The 16886-nt window shown below is 34.3% G+C and overlaps 1 protein-coding gene across 1 annotated transcript in view; it reads left to right on the forward strand.

Moving 5' to 3' along the window:
• DACH2 (dachshund family transcription factor 2) overlaps positions 1–16886 on the forward strand; it is a gene marked incomplete at both ends in the record, with an annotated part of 663098 nt that overhangs the window by 228955 nt on the left and 417257 nt on the right. The window contains one exon of the mRNA XM_079727906.1: positions 12040–12152. Within this exon, the coding sequence (XP_079584032.1) occupies positions 12040–12152 (113 nt within the window). The remainder of the gene's footprint in view (positions 1–12039; positions 12153–16886) is intronic.

Genomic DNA, 16886 nt, shown 5'->3' on the forward strand with positions numbered 1-16886 from the left:
TCACTGACTTTGCTTCCCCAGTTTTCAAACTAAGCTTGTGGATGGCTTTTCTAACCAAGTGCATTAGAAGTAGAACAAATCCTTTCATTTAAATAGGAAACTAAAGGAAAATACTTTTCGATTTTTATATCCTGCCAATTTTCAAAAAAGTTTTCTTTCAAAAGTTTAGATTGCAAAAAATATTCAGTGTGATTCTCTCCTGTTGCACTAATTGTAAACCTGCCACCTGTTAATATTTTTTTATTTTAAGCCAGTTCTGTGAGAGTTCAGGAGCCAAATATATTTGGCTCTTACTTCTGCCTCCAAAGCTCCAAAGCAATCTAACAAAAGCACTTCCATAGCACAGTCCAAAGAATCCTGATAAAACATGAAAAATAATTATCTTTCCCTCCCTCCATCCTTTCCTTCCTTCCTTCCTTCTCTCCTAGATGATGTTTACTTTGTAACAAGAATCTTGTTAGGTACAATCAAGAACTACATATTCAATAAGCTATATAGTCCCTATCAATAAGAAATTTAGAGTTAAGACAAGTAGCTATATTCTAGTTACATCTTTTTTTTTTTTTTTTACAACAGGCAGAGTGGGACAAGCTGCTAACTTTATCATGGTGCTGAGATGAATTTAATTTACATTCATACAATGCCTGAAAGGATGAAAGTGTTGTACACATGAAATGCAAGGAAATGCTTTGCTGTTCCGAACATAGAAGGAGCATTAGAGTGAGGGTCATCATCAGCTCTTTTGTGAGGTGGATGTTACATTGCTCTCAGTACACCCCACTGATGGGGTTAACTTGCCAAGAGTCTTTAAGAATTTTAAATCTTCTGTGGTTTTGACCTTGATAAATGTTATTTTTTTCCCAAAAAGGAGAAGCCATCAATAGGTTTTCGCTACTTAGAGCAGGCTTTAAATTATATTTAATAATTATGTAATAGAAGCATGTTAGTTGAATTTATCTTGGAAAAAAAATATCAGTGATAAAACACTTCTTTTTGAAATACTTCTAATTTTAGGTTATAAAAGTTTATTTCTATCTAATCCTCCTGCCTTGAGGCGAGTGTTATTTAACAGCATATTTGTTATTGTTTAGCCTGCTGTGCCAGAAAATAGTATTCTCTCAAAGAAGAAAACAACCCCCAGAAAGAGAAAGTCCAAAGACAATGAATTCATACACTCTGAGATTCTGTCACAAAAAGTATTTTCTAGTACAATATTTATAATAATATTAATATAAGAGTAATGGTCTAGATAATGGCATGAATCAAAAAACAAAAGCAAAACCACACAGAATAAATACATTTTTAATAATAAATAAATACTCATTTCTTATTTATAAATACAGTTCCCTCTTGTAAACTTTGAAAAAGTTTCTAATGTTTTTTACTCCATTTCCCTCCCTATATTTTGGGATAAATTTTGTGATTTCAAGTGTTAAACAGTGAACATAAGTGTGTATATATTCATTTTCTCACAGTAAAACTATGGTTTTCTATTTTGAGCTGTGTCAGGCATTTTTCTAACCTTGAACTGTGCTGTGGGTTTAGCCATCAGGAAGGAGCCCACAACAACATATCCTACTCTTAGAGGCCTATATAGGCTTTGAATCTAAATCTAACATATGGATAAGCTGGTGAAGTTTGGTTTCAAGTTTATCTCACATTAGTTAGAAGTCAGTCTTAAGGACTTGTATCACATTGCCCTTTTTGCAACCTTGTTTTGTTGTTAGTAGGAGCTATAGGATCAAATTGTCATCAGTATTATCAAGAAATCTCATCTGAAATGGAGACCCACATTAGCCATGGGTGCTATTAAATTCCATTTTGCTTCAGAAGGTGGTAAAACATTCTAGTGAGAGTCAAATGTACTTATGAGGGAACATTAAAATATGCAAATTGCATTGATTTTATTTTCCTATAGTTAAAGAAGAGATGTAAGTTATAGGTATGGGGGAAAATAACCATGTTTTTTGGAAAAGGTTCTCTTTTACAGGAAGAGTTTATTCACACTGGGTGAGGGGAACCTAGAAAGAAATAGGAAAATAATCTTTGCCAGCAGTTGGATTTGTTAAGTTTGTTTGCTTGAAGACAGTGAAGTAAAAGGTTATTTTGAGAATTCCACACTGAAAGTGATAGTATTTTTGACTTAGAACAGCTAATGAAAAAAAAAAAAAACAGCTTCAAGTATACCCCTATAAAAACATTATCAAAGTAATTGTATGCTGCACCACACCACTACTGTATAAAGTGAGAATCTGTTTAAATTGGAAAATTCTGCTCAAAGATGCTCACACATTATCTATTTCTTTTCCCTTCTTGCATATTATTTTATTGTGGAGGATTTTAGAGAGGGGAGTTTCCCTTTCCAATTCTTCATAATTCCTTGAATCAAATCATTTTGGTACCCATTTAGCAGATGATAAGACTGAAGCATAGAGAAGTTGAGTTTCTCAGGGTCACAAACTGGATCAATGGCACAGATAAATTCAGTTTCTGGGTTCATAGTCACTTGCTGGGCTATTGAATTTTGCTGCCTCACGGGAACAATGATTTAGGAAGAAAAATGACTTTTAGAAAAGTGTGTTAATGTGCATCCAGGCCACACTGTGTCAGGATTTACTTGTGATATTTGAATCTACCCAAATTTACCTGACTTCAAAATGAAAGGGAGGGTGGGCAGGGAACCTTATAAATGCATGTCCACTGCCATGGCCACCTTGAAGATCTTCATGCCTATTTACAAAAGTTTAGCAACTTATCCATGACTATGCCACAGTCAGCAGCAAAGAAAAATTAGAATTTAGTTCTCTATTTTCTAGTCAACTGCTATGAGCTATTCTGTCTTTGATGAAAATTTTCTTTATTATTTCGAAGCGGGAAAGAGATGGGGGGCAAAGGCTTTTAGGGGGAGGAATACCTAAAAAAACTGTTTTCCTATCAAAGTAAGGAATGGGGAAGGAAAATGAGAAAGAGATCTTTGTATAAACATGTATTACATGTATTACAGTTACCTTAAGGAAAAATTAGAGTTGTGAAATTAAAGTGTAAAGGTTGAGCTCTTGAATTTTGCCTTACAAGTAAAGACGTATTGGGACGTAAATTAAGTATGTATTAGGAGATGGTTGGGAGAGTTGGAAATTCTTTCAGTACTATCATTCAGATGAGACAACTACTTTTCTAACATGTAAACTGCAGGATATATCTCTCTGGCTAGACTTATTTTGGCCTTCAAAATTATTTCAGTGGAAATTTAACTCAATTAATAACTGCAAGCATAGTAATATTACTGTTGAATTTATATAGCACTTTAAAAATTGTGGTAAAATACATATAACATAAAATGTATCATCTTAAGCATTTTATTTATTTATTTTAAAAGAATTTTGATAAAATACATGTAATATATAACTTACCCTCTATACCATTTTAAGTGTATAGTTCAGTAATATTAACTGTAATCACATTGTTATGCAACAGATCTCCAAAACTTTTTGATCTTGCAAAACTGAAACTCTATGCCCATTGAAGAACAACTCGCATTCCCCCCCCTCCTCCCAGCTACTGGCAAACACATTTCTACTTTCTGTTTCCATGAGTTTAATTACTCTAGATACCTCATATAATTGGAATCTTATAACATTTGTCTTTTTGTGACTGCCTTATTTCACTTAGTATAGTGTCCTCAAGGTTCATCCATGTTACAGTATGTGTCAGAATTTTCTTCCTTTTAAGTTGTATAGCACTTTTAGCTTTTCAAACTGGTGTTCACATATATTGATTAATTATCTACACACAACTCTAAGCTGAGGATAATGCTATAGTATTATGCACATATTTTGCCCTTTTGTGGGGTAATTTTCCATAGGACCAATCCAGCAGCTTTACTTAAAATATGAGCTAAAATAGACATATGAGAAAGTGGAAAACTATGTATACTTAGAAGTTAATGAATTATCTGCTTTTGATCAGAAATGTAGCATGATTGTAATGATCAGATTAATAGATTATTTAGTTTACATCTCTAATCGTAAAATGAGATAACATATTTAGAATAGTCATGTAATTTGCCTGAGGTCAAACAGCTCAATAATGGCAAAACTGGTATATTAGTTTTCTGTTGCTGTGCAACAAATTGCCTCAAATTTAGCAACTTAAAATAACAATCATTTACTGCTCACAATTCTATCTGTCAGAAATCTGGAGGGGCTTGACTCTGTTCACAGTCTTACTAGGCTGAAATCTAGATGTTGGTCAGGGTGGGCTGTTATCTGGAAGCTCTGCAGTAGAATCTGATCACAAGCTCATTGACGTTGACACAAGCTAGTTCATTTCAACTGTAAAACTTGTGTACCTGTTTTCTTGCTGACTGTCAACCCAGGGTTGCTCTTGGCTTCTAGAAGCTACCTGCATTCCTTGACATATAACGCTGTCCATTTTCATACCAGCAATGGTGTGTTCTCTAATTTTCTGTTTTTAAAGGGTTCATATAATTAGATTAGATCCACCTAATCTCCTTTTCAATTAGCTCAGTCATGTGATTTGTTACCTTAATCACATGTAGAAAATCACCTTTGCCATGTAATATAACTTAATATCTCATTACATTCACAGTTTTAGCAGTTAGGGTTGGAAATCTTGGGATGGAGGAGAATTTTGGAATTCTGCCTCCCACAACTGAGATTAGAACTCAGGTTTAAGTCCTAGTGCTTTCCACTGCATTACACTGAATATCTAAGATTGTTTAAAGTAGTTTTATTTTAATATGGGTTGCTAATATTTATCCACGTAGAGCAAAATTTTAAAAATATTTTAAATCAGCAAGGAAACTGGCTTCTGTATTTATCAATTAAATATGTGCTTCCAGGCTGTATTCCTAACCATAGAGACTAGTGCAGTCAGGTTAATAGTGATCAGCTTCCTAAAAATCTTACTCAACTTCCTAAGCCCTCCAGAGTTGTGATATTAACACCATACTCCTTAGATATCTGATTGACATTCAAACATGAAATGTTAACTCTTGAGATCATCATGGGATTATGCACAGACTGACAATTACCAATGGGAGTTCCTTTGCCAGACATGAAAAATAATATTTTGGCTAGTTGTAACACACTTCCTTAATGCTGGTACTGAGTTCCCTTTGTGATAATCATTAAAGAGATCCTGTATGATGACACAAAGTAAAAGGCAGTGGCCTTTCAGAAAAACAGCACCGTTTACAGCAGGTTATACTGAAACCTTCCCAAGACAGTGGAGCTTAACAAAATTTTTCCCCAGGAACCCTAATACCTTGAAGATATTTCACAGTGGAAGGATTCTAGTGTCAAATACTATGCTTAGCAGATAGTGAATCTACTCATCCAGCTGGAGAAGAACATTCATTTAAGAAGTAATTAGAGAAAAGGGAAGAAAGATATATTGAGGCAGATTGCTAGACCAGGCATTTAGAATTTATTTTGTATGCACTCAGGAAGTATTGAGGGTTCTAGAGCAAAAGATGACATAATGAAAGGATGTTTCACCAAAATTCAGATCACAGTTTATGTAGAATGTATTGGAACAATGAAACAACTTGTTGAACATAACCTGGGCATGAAGTGATGAGGGCCTGAAGTAGGGTGTTAGAGATAGGAATGGATAGAGATGGAAATTTGCAACATATATTACAATGGAACAAAAATATTGGAGACTGAAAGTGAAGGGAGAGGTGGAGGGAGAATCAAAATTACCCTCAAGTTTATAGTTTTGGCAACGAAAGCATGCCTATATTGCTGACAAAACAAGAGAAGGAAGGTGTGGGGAGTGGGATTTGGGGAGGCATATTTTGAATTTGCGATGCCAGTGGAGTGTATCCAAATGTGAATGTTAACTTCTTACCATTCTCTTAATATCAAATTTTTGAGCAGTGACACATTCTTTGAATTCAAGGATGCCTGTATTTTAAAAACATTGTGTCTGACAGTGATATGATACACTTTAGAAAGGGAAATGGTTCTTTTTTAAGCCTTTTATTTTATTATTATTTTTAACATCTTTATTGGAGTATAATTGCTTTACATTGTTGTGTTAGTTGCTGCTGTACAACAAAGTGAATCAGCCATACGTATACATATATCCCCATATCTCCTCCCGCTGGCGTCTCCTTCCCACCCTCCCTATCCCACCTTTCTAGGTGGTCACAAAGCACCTAGCTGATCTCCGTGTGCTATGCGGCTGCTTCCTACTAGCTATCTATTTTACATTTGGTAGTGTATATATGTCAATGCCACTCTCTCACTTCGTCCCAGCTTACCCTTCCCCCTCCCCGTGTCCTTAAGTCCACTCTCTACGTCTGCGTCTTTAGGGAAATGGTTATTTAATTTGATTCACTCTAAGATTTACTACGGTGCAATGATTCTATCGATGTTAATCGGAATTACATAAGCAGAACGAAAAGAGGCTACTAAGAATTCGTCATATGCCAGCATTTCTGTTATACAATCTTTGTTAATTATACTAAGACGTTTATTAGAATTCGGTCAATTTATGACAAAAACTAAACTTGTTTAAAGGTGCTAACACCAGGCTTAGAGCACATTTAAGTTAAATAGGGAGCAGAGTTAAGTAAATGAAGTATAAAATAGCTTCACATTTATACTTTCTAAGAAGTGAGCAGTCAACCCTTAAATTGTCTATTACATCAGATTTCTTTTTTATTGAAGGAAAAATAGAAATTCAGCATTAGAAAAGGAATTAAATATCACCATTTAAAATAATAACTATAAATTATCCAATTTATTACAATCATAAGATTAATGCTAAACATGAATTATTCTACATGATCCTTGGTACTGTAATACATGACCCTAACAAGGAAGATTTTCCCTCATCCCCTGAACACCCTTATGCTAAAGATAATTTCCTTAGCTTCCCTAACTCTAATGGAATGCTGGTATTGATGCTTTTAATGTATTCAAATTTAAGATTTGGATATGCCTATAAGAACTGAAAAAGGGAGTAAATGGTAATGGAATATAAATGACCTTGCCTCTGGTGTGTTTTTTTTGTTCCTTGTGTTGATAACTCCTAGAAACATGATGAGCCACACTTTAAGTTCCCATAAACCAAGAGCTGATTGACGCCCAGTGTAACATAAGCACCATTTTATGAGAGTTACCATAGTGACCAGGTTCCAGTTATCAGCTTGAACAATTTCATATATGATTAATGTTAATTGCCCATTTTGCATGGATGACTTTTTCCCGGGTGCTGAATTGGTTGCTGCTGCCTTTGATCTGGTTGAGAATACAATCCAGTGCAATAGTTAGACAAGTGATCAGTTTGCTAACACTGAGAGAAGATGGATTTAAGTTGCTGTGAGGTCAGAGTTTGTTTCTCTTCATAAACACTGAAAGGTCAGGTAGAGTTTAACTGCCATTGGCATCCTTGAAATGTTGTAATAAATGTCAGGCCTAAGAGATTATTATTATCCACAATGCAATTAAAAGTCTTATTGTTCTGATAGAAAGATTCTTATTCAATTTAACAAGCATATTGAAAAGTCAGAGCAGCATTTTCACAGTCAAGTAAACAACACCTTCAAAGCTAATGCCATTCTTGGTTTTCTTGGTTTCTAATGTAATTGAAAAAACGACACATTCAGGGACTATCCCAAGGGATTTTAAATATCAGTGATGGCTCTGAAAAGTGAATCCCAGGTCATGGCTCGCAGCTCCCACTTCAGGAATCCAATTGCAGCGATCTTTATAAGTTGCTGCTAATATCACAGTTAACTGCCACTATATCCTCAGTTTGTCCAAGAATGTTATGAGTGTTTCTTTAAAGAGTAGTAAGCCAAACTTTCATTGAAGAGGATAACATGACTTGTGGTTCCTCGCTAAATCATGTGCTGACCATATATGGTTTACATTAAATATCTTGAAGTCTCATGACATCACTAATTAATTTATTAATAAGATATTTTCTTTGAAATAAAATTACTCAATTGTTTACTCCTTGATTCATATACAAATGGCTGACGATACAAGATAAAAATAACTCCAACAGTGAAATTTCATAATCTTAATGAGCAAAGTATCAGCTACTTTATTACAACTTGGAATAGATATTTCACAGACTATGTCATATCTTGTTGACACCAGAAGACCTACTGAATTTCTTTCTTAGGGACCCGTCAACTCTACAGAGTTTATAAACTTTGAGGTAACACTCTGATGGTAATCCACTTTAACTGCAGAAAAAAAAAATACTGTTGATACATATTTCAATTTTTTTTCTTTAATCTCAGGAAGCTGAGTTACTATTTCATTTCTCCTGAAGAAGTTTACAGAGTGAAGGGTAAAATACATATCAGGATAAATTATGTTATAGGATGAACTGGACCCAGAGAAAATCATGATTCTTTGGTATAATTTCCTTCCAAACCACCTATAAATGTTACACCTAATGTTGATTTTATAAAGCTGATGATCTCAAAGATTTAGCTGAGCTTTTAAATAAGAGTTTTGCTATTTTGGCGGGTTGTTTGCCTTGTACTATAAAGTTTTGTTTATGGTGCTCATGGGTGATATATCCACTGAGCCATTTGAGTGGGAACTTTAAAAAGGGCCTGTTTTATTTTACAGAGTACAAATAACCTTGTAATTAAACTGAAAACAAATAATTGCCAACAAGCAATTATCATTCATTTAAAGAGTAATTACATGGTTATTTGTGCCCTGTAAAATAAAGCATTACTGAAATCAGTAACACAATCAATATTTTAACAGAAACAGGATGCTGCAATGATGAACCTTTCAACCTATGCTGATTAAACTGTCATCCAAATAACAGTTTTCTAGTTAAATCACCACATGTTTATTTGTCTTGATTAATATGTAAATATCTGCCTAATGCTAATAAAGCTCTTAAAGATAAGAAGTGTGGTAAGATCATCTATCAAGAATATTTCCCAACTTTCTACAGAGTCCTCCAGTCTTTCATCATGTTGTCAGGCTTGTGTTCTTTGAAAAGAAATGCAAGAACTTTATTGCTAGGAATGTCTTACTACTGAGGGTTATTTGGTCTAAAAGTAAGAATAAATCTATCTTGTATTAGTATGGAGCTCTATTGATTATAAAGCACCTTCACAAATTTTATTCTAATTAGTTTACCCTAGGGGCTCAAGTCTTCTTTCCAAGAGTATAAACAAAGACATCTGAATATGATTTTTCTCTCTGATAAGTTTAAACAAGTTTGGAAGGATACATCACACAACCATACTCACTAAAGAGTTAATCATAAATTTTAAATAGCAGGTCAAACACGCATCTCTATCACTAGACCTTAAGCTCTTCAAAGGCAGAAGCTGTTCTAGGTTCTCACAATATATCAATGAACAAACAGACCAAAACCCTTGCCCTTGTCAAGCTAACTTTTGAACCTTGTAACCCTGATACCTAGTTTCAATGCCAGATACACACTGAATGGGCACTTAGTGCATGTTTGTTTATTGGATGATTGAATAAGTGAAACTGTCATTACACATGAATAACTGCTGGAACCTTCAGCCCTTGACTTGTCTTGAAGTTTTTAGGAACTTTCAGACGTAAGACAGTATCTATCATCTACCCTTCTTTAACCTTGTAAATAGTCAGATTGGACTGGATCATATTTTGAAGCTCTTATAATTGCTGTAAAGTCCAAAGTTTAAAAGTGATTACCTGATGATTAAATGATGGCTTTCAATTTATTTGGTTAATAATAGAGCAATCTAAGGAATATTTGGAAACTGTAGCCATGGCAAAATAATGTGTCCTATCATTACTTATTAACTGATTTTATTTAACCATTTACCAGCCCCTACTGTGTGCTAGACACCATGAGAATTGCTCAGGGTACAGTGACAAACAAAAACAGACATATGTGCTGCCTTCATGACCTTACATTTTAGTTGGGGAGGCTCACAATTAATCATATCAACATCATAAAATTATAAACTGAAAATAATGTTAGGATGGAGAATATGATCCTCTTGGCTTATAGCATTTGTAGTAAATACTACCGAGCCATTTGTGACATTAGCCATGAATTCCCCAATACGTAATCTGATGGTGGGAAATTTGACTGAATTTTTCAAATCTTGGAATTTAAGGTAGAACCATCAGTCTAAGAGTCCTGTAATCTAATGCCCCCCAAGCCAGAGTCACCTTACTGGAAAAGAGCTACATCAAATTGTGAGATTGACCGATAAATTTAGAACAGAACTATTTAAACCTTATAGCTTCCAAAGTATACTGTCAACAACTGTCTCAGGGAAGTAGAGTGAGCATCAAGCTGCTTTCTTCTGGAGACAGCCTGTCTGAAATTGATTATGAGCATAAAGACAGCACTGAAATTTTTATGCTGGAAAAGTACAGAGTTATCAGGTGGTCTTTAATAAAGGTAGTAGGCTTGAATGCTGACAAATAGAAAGATACAAAGAATCACTTGGAAAGTACAGATTTGGTGACGATTATTCAACAAAAAGTGCCTTTTTTTCTAATGACTGCACATAACCTGATGAATATTGTTCAGTGACCTTGGGATCCTTTAGGGCATTTGAAGTAAATTGGATATTTTTCTTATCACTATTCCTTCAAAGAGTTAGGAAGCCATAAAACAGGGCAAGGACAAACAGGATAACAATGCTGAATTAAAGAAAATAAATTATAGCCCAAACTTGAGTAGAAAGAGGGAGAGGAGATTCAGTTTATAAAATTGAAACATTAAATGAGAAAAAAAGAAACTTTCATGCTAGATTGATATACAATACTGATGTACAATGAAAGAAAATAACATCAGCACAGTGTATGAAAAATTAACGGGGTAATAGTACCTCTGTGTAAGGTTGCTAGAAGTTGTCTTCATTTAAAAGCAGAGTTTGTCTTACACTGATGGAGCACTTTGCTACTGCAAAGTTGATAGAGTGAGGTTTAACTTAAATTTCTTTGTGAACAAAAAGTCATTTTTGGAAATGTTCCCTATCTGAACCTTATAAATTTTTGCAGCTTGGGTTATTTAATATAGTATTTTGCAGTATTTTGTCAAAATCCCTCTTATTCAGCTTTGTAAACTGAATTTCTACTAAGAAGCAACAGCAGTATTTTAAGTAACGTTAAGAAAGTAATATTTGAAATACACTGCATGACTTGAGAATGACTTGATCGTAATGTTCAGTGACATAAGTCTGTTCATGTGGTGACAGCTTCTAAATGATATATTCAGTACACTGACTGTATTAGGGTACAAGATGGAAGCCTGATACTGACTTTCTATTTCATTATTTTATGGATTAACATTTGCAACTGCAAACTGTTCACACCTGGGTGAAGAATGTGCAAATAGAATAGGTTAGGTTAATGTGTTAAGTTTAGCATCAACTCATCAGTTAAAAATACCAATCAATCTGTGAGACAAAACAACCTAGATTGCAAAGGTGGCAGGTTTCCTTAGTACAGCCACTCCAAGAGAGTGTACTGCTGGTTATACAGCCTGGTTTAAATAATAGGTATGAAAAAAACCTGAGGGCAGGGGTTCTTTGTTCCTTGTGGGCTCCCAGCCGCTGTGGAAATGTTAGTAAATATCAGGTCTTAGTCTACATATCAGCTTTTTACCCCTCACCTCTGGCATGCTGAGCAGAGACTTAATCACTTCACATTCTATACGATCCTAATTCTGTGAGCCCCTATCTCAGATCTCAGTTGCATGTATTAATACCAGGGATCAAGTGTACCTTTAAGAGCGGGGGTAACTTTGGGTTTCTCACAACAGGTAAACTGTATTGCAAAGTGCTGGCTTGTAAATAGAATCTAAACTAGAAATTGATCTCTTATGGTTTTAATGCTTGCCATAATTATTTTGGAAGTTTAGTATAAAGTATTGGTCCTTTAGTAATCAATGAAAATAGTCTTTAATATAAAATTCTATCATTCTTGGCAATTAAACAAGATTTAGGCAAATGTAGCAAGTGATGGTATTTCCAAAGAGCATATTTTAACCTGATCTTTGTCTGTTTTTCAACAGTTCAAGGCCTGGAAGGCCTCCTAAGCGTTCTTTGGGAGTGTTGCAAGACAATGCTCGCCTTCTGCCCCATTCAGTCCCAGGCCTCTTATCACCAGGACTTATCACTCCGACAGGTAATAAAATCCATCCGATGATCAGCCTTGTCTTTTCATACTGCCCAGCATTTGAAATGAACTAATATTGATCTAACTGCCTTGTCCTTCAGGGCTTTTCAAGCTCTACTAGAGGTTACATTATTGAATTTTTTTGAGTATTCATGAAAACATTTTGTTATTCCAGTGACTCAAATCAAATGGACATGACAAAAATTAATTGTCATTTCCTTGTAAGAAATCTCTTTCAAGGCCTTATTGTGTGTATGTATGTATGTTTTTGTGTGCTGTGGGCAGAGATGGGGGGGGTGGGGGAGACTGGCCAAACTAGTATTTTCTCAAAGCCTCCTATGGGATGTAGTATACCTGCTTGTTGATATGTCTCAATAATATTCCTTTTGTTTCCAAAAGTTCTGGGCATCTGTGTATCTTTTCCATGTTACTTCTCTAGGATAAAATGTAGAAATAATATGCATCATCCCTGGTAGTACCTTATGATTAGAAAAGAAGAAAGTGCAAGTAGTCATTGTCTTAAATAATGATTCAGTGTTTTTCATCGAACGCTGTGATAAACAGTACTCCCCTAAAAATACCAGTCTCATAAATTTGCATTTTTGAATCTCTGAAACAAAGAACATAAAAGCACATAAAACACTCAAAAATAAGCTTGCAACTATACCTCAATTTAAAAAAAAAGAATTGAAAAAAAATAAGCTTGCTATTTCTCTAACTGAACCTTTAAAAATCATTAAAGCTACTGTGTGGTAGAAAATGTATTTAATGACAATATGATCTTTGTATCTTCAATAATACATAAAACTAAAAAAAAACCCAATGCGTTTTGGGTATTAGGTCCTAGGTAATGCAAAATTATATGAGCAGTAGTCCTTGTCACAGTAGAATTAGGGAGAAGGTCATGTAAACTAATAATTTCAATTTCATTAAAGTATGATAGAGACTATAATACAAGTACATACAAGTTGCTATAATATCACAGAATGGGAGCAACTAAGTCAATTTGTTAAGTTGAGTAATGCTCATAGAGATTTGAGTTATGTCTTATAGGCTGAGTGTTGGACAGATGGAGAATCAGAGGAAAAACATCCTCTGTAGACAGATATACACTGATGAGAAAGGGCCTGGTATGCTAGGGGGAATAGCAATTAAGTGGAAGAGACTAGAGCAGAGATTTAAGATGGGAGACTTATAGGTGATACAGTTAGAGTTAGAAAGAGTGGGAAAAACCAGCTTGTGAATCTATCTTATTTAACAGTTTAGGATTTTCCCTATAGACCAATGGTTTTCCAAAGGATCTTTCAAGGACTTTCCTTACTGGCTGACATGGGATTGGAGAAGTACTTCTAGGTTCCCCACTTCTGCCTCAGAATTTTACATGTTCTATTTCATATAGGATTTTGTTCAAATAATAAAACAAATGCTGCTGTAGGTAAAAGGAACCACTGATAAGGAACTGAGTAAATACTTTAAAAACAATTGCTGTTGAAGGTAAGTAGCAATGAAGGGAGAAATACTGAGGACCTGAATTGAGGAGAATTCAATAGAGTAGAAAAGAGATTCATAGTTGCTTCATAATTAGAATTAATCACACTTGATAACTGATCAAAATAGAGAGTGAGAGGATGAAATCTAGGATGATTCATGTCTAGCCTAGGTTATAAATTGGATGATTATGTCATTAGCTAAGATAGAGAATTTAGGAAGAGACTCAGGCTTTGGGGATTAGATAATGATTTTTTAGACTTTAAATATTTATAAACAAATTCTGATACAAGAAGAAAGCAGCCCTGTGCATATAAATGAATATAGAGGGCATAACAGTGCCTGAAATATATTACCTTGGTGCTCAATAAATGATAATCTATTTATTGACTTCTAAAATACATTGACAGAGCCTAGAATCAATACCATGTAAATAATCAGGTCTCTGTCCTGATGAAAGATGTATCCTGTGTAGATGGAAGAAAAAAAAAGATTTTATAATTGGTTTGAGGCTAATGTACTCTTGAGTAAACTTCGGTACCTTATCTGTTGAGAAAAACCTGTAATATATATTAAGTTTCTATTATGTACCAGACATGGGTGCTAAGTGTTTTATATAAACTTTATTTAATCTTATAGTTACCTTATGAATATTGTCTTCATTTTTCAAGTAAACAGTGTATGGCTCAGTGAGTTTAAATTAATTGCTTGAGGTTACAGAGCAACTGAGTGGCAGAACTGGGTTTCAGACCCAGGTCTTTTAAAGTCCAGGGCCCATACTTTTTCCTCATCATCATGATGTCTTATAGTAAATGTTAAAATCCAGTTTGAGGTTTTCATCCCCTCCTAATTTACTTGGCATGTATGCTTCAATTCCTACAAAATAACGGAGCCTCCTTCCTTGGATTAGAGCCTTGGCCTTCCGTCTTACAACTTGGATTTACCACAATGAGAATTATTGGAACAAAAAAAGACTCCTCAATTCATAACCCTTTGCTTGTGCCTAGAATGAGATGGTAGAGACAGATAAAGGATTGAGTAGGGAAAGGCATGAATACTTCAGTCTAAATGGCAGACAGTAGAAAAATCATTCAACGGGAAGGAAGAGGAATCTGCACAGCTCTATAGTAATTTCTCTTCTTAGAATACATTAATTTATTTCACATGCTCAAGGATATCCTACTCAATTACAGTCATATAAGAAGAAAAATGCTCTGTAAGCCAAGTAGAAATAATTCTGGGATTATGCATTATTTTGTATTAGACACGCTTCTTCACTCCTCCATTAACAAAGATAATTGAGATAGAATCAATTCTCAATTTAGCTATCAGTAAGTTTCATATTTGGCATTACACTTACTATCCATTAAAAACTTAACTTTCATTAATTTTACTTAAATATACTTTTGAAGAATTTAGTTGATATTTTTAATGATCTGTTATGGGTTGAGAATTATCCTTTTTTCCCCAAATGATTGTTAAAATGCTTTACAGTATTTTCCTGTTTCAGGTCCTTATGTCTCAACATTTTTTTTTGTAAAGAAAGAGATAATATTTTACAGCTCTGTATAATTTTACATACAACTGTCAAATTAATTATTGATAAGAGTCTGCTGTTATCTTCTGTTTCAATGTCATATGTCTGGAGAAGCCTCTTTGAACCCTGCTGAGTTTGCCTAAGTAAATGAAACTTGTTCTCCATTTGTTTATATTATTTCTTTGCATATGCAACTTGAAAATGGGGTCTAAGGGTAACAAAATACAATGATCATGACATCTCTTTTTAAATATAGTGGTGTTTTGTATATTATTTTTGCCTTTAAATTGTTATTTCCCCCCCAACAGTTGCAAGCAAAAAAGTGCAAGTAAAAAGGTTGAGAAATGGTTAAGTCATCATGCTTAGATGTGAGAAGAGTTCTCTATTTATTCATATAGCTTGACATGTAAATTCTTAAAAATGCAGAATAATATCAGGTATGCCATATTGTTTTAACTGCTTAGCATAAAGATATTTCAAATTTTCTACTTTATGTGATTTTATTTCCTTTTTTTGATGTGTATCGTTTTTCCATTTCAAAAATGTTTATTTTCCTCTTCGTTATATTTCCTCTATATAATGGAAACTGATTCATTCAAACCCCACTAATTCAGATCTTGAGATAATTCAGAGAGTGGCTATGCTAAAGTCTCTGGTATTAATAAACGTATCTCATTTAGCAAATGAAAAGTATAAATAAAAATGTGTGCGTGTGTGTGTGTGTGTGCATTGGTGTAGGGTCATTAAAATACTTGGGAAACTTAAATGTACTTAGGTATCTAAAAATTACTTCAAAAAATTAATTTCTATAAGTATAATCAACATACTAATTACTGATGATAATTCTTTTTTCACTAAGATAGGACCCCACAGGTGCTATTCTTGACAATATTGTCTGATATCCATTTAGAGATTATATCTATGTAACTACAGACCAAGAGATATAGTATGTATGTATCTATCATCAATTAATACCTGTCTATAGATAAAAATGTATATGAATTCATGATTTTCATTTAACATATGTTTCTTTTTTTTAAATTGGAGTATAATTGCTTTACAATGTTGTGTTAGTTTCTGCTGTACAATGAAGTGAATCAACTATATGTATACCTATATCCCCTCTTTCTTGGACCTCCCTCCCACACCCCCCCATCTCACCCATCTAGGTAGTGACAGAGCACCGAGCTGAGCTTCCTGTGCTTTATAGAGTGTTCCCACTAGCTATCTATTTTACTCATAGTAGTGTATATATGTCAATCCTAATCTCCCAGTTCATCCCACTCTCCGCTTCCCCTCCTGTGTCCATATATCTGTTCTCTATGTCTATGTCTCTATGCCCGTTCTGCAATAGGTTCCTCTGTACCATTTTTCTAGATTCCACATATATGAGTTAACATATGATATTTGTTTTGCTCTTTCTGACTTACTTCACTCTGTATGACAGACTCTAGCTCCATCAACATCTCTACAAATAACCCAATTTTGTTCCTTTTTATGGCTGAGTAATATTCCATTGTATATATGTACCACATCTTCTTTATCCATTCATCTGTTGTTGAGCATTTAGATTGTTTCCATGTCCTGGCTATTGTAAATAGTGCTGCAATGAACCTTGGGGTACATGTGTCCTTTTGAATTATGGTTTTCTCAGGGTATATGCCTAGTAGTGGGATTGCTGGGTCATATGGTAGTTCTATTTTTAGTTTTTTAAGGGA

This window comes from Hyperoodon ampullatus (genome assembly GCF_949752795.1).
Source record: "Hyperoodon ampullatus genome assembly, chromosome: X".
NCBI lineage: Eukaryota > Metazoa > Chordata > Mammalia > Artiodactyla > Ziphiidae > Hyperoodon > Hyperoodon ampullatus.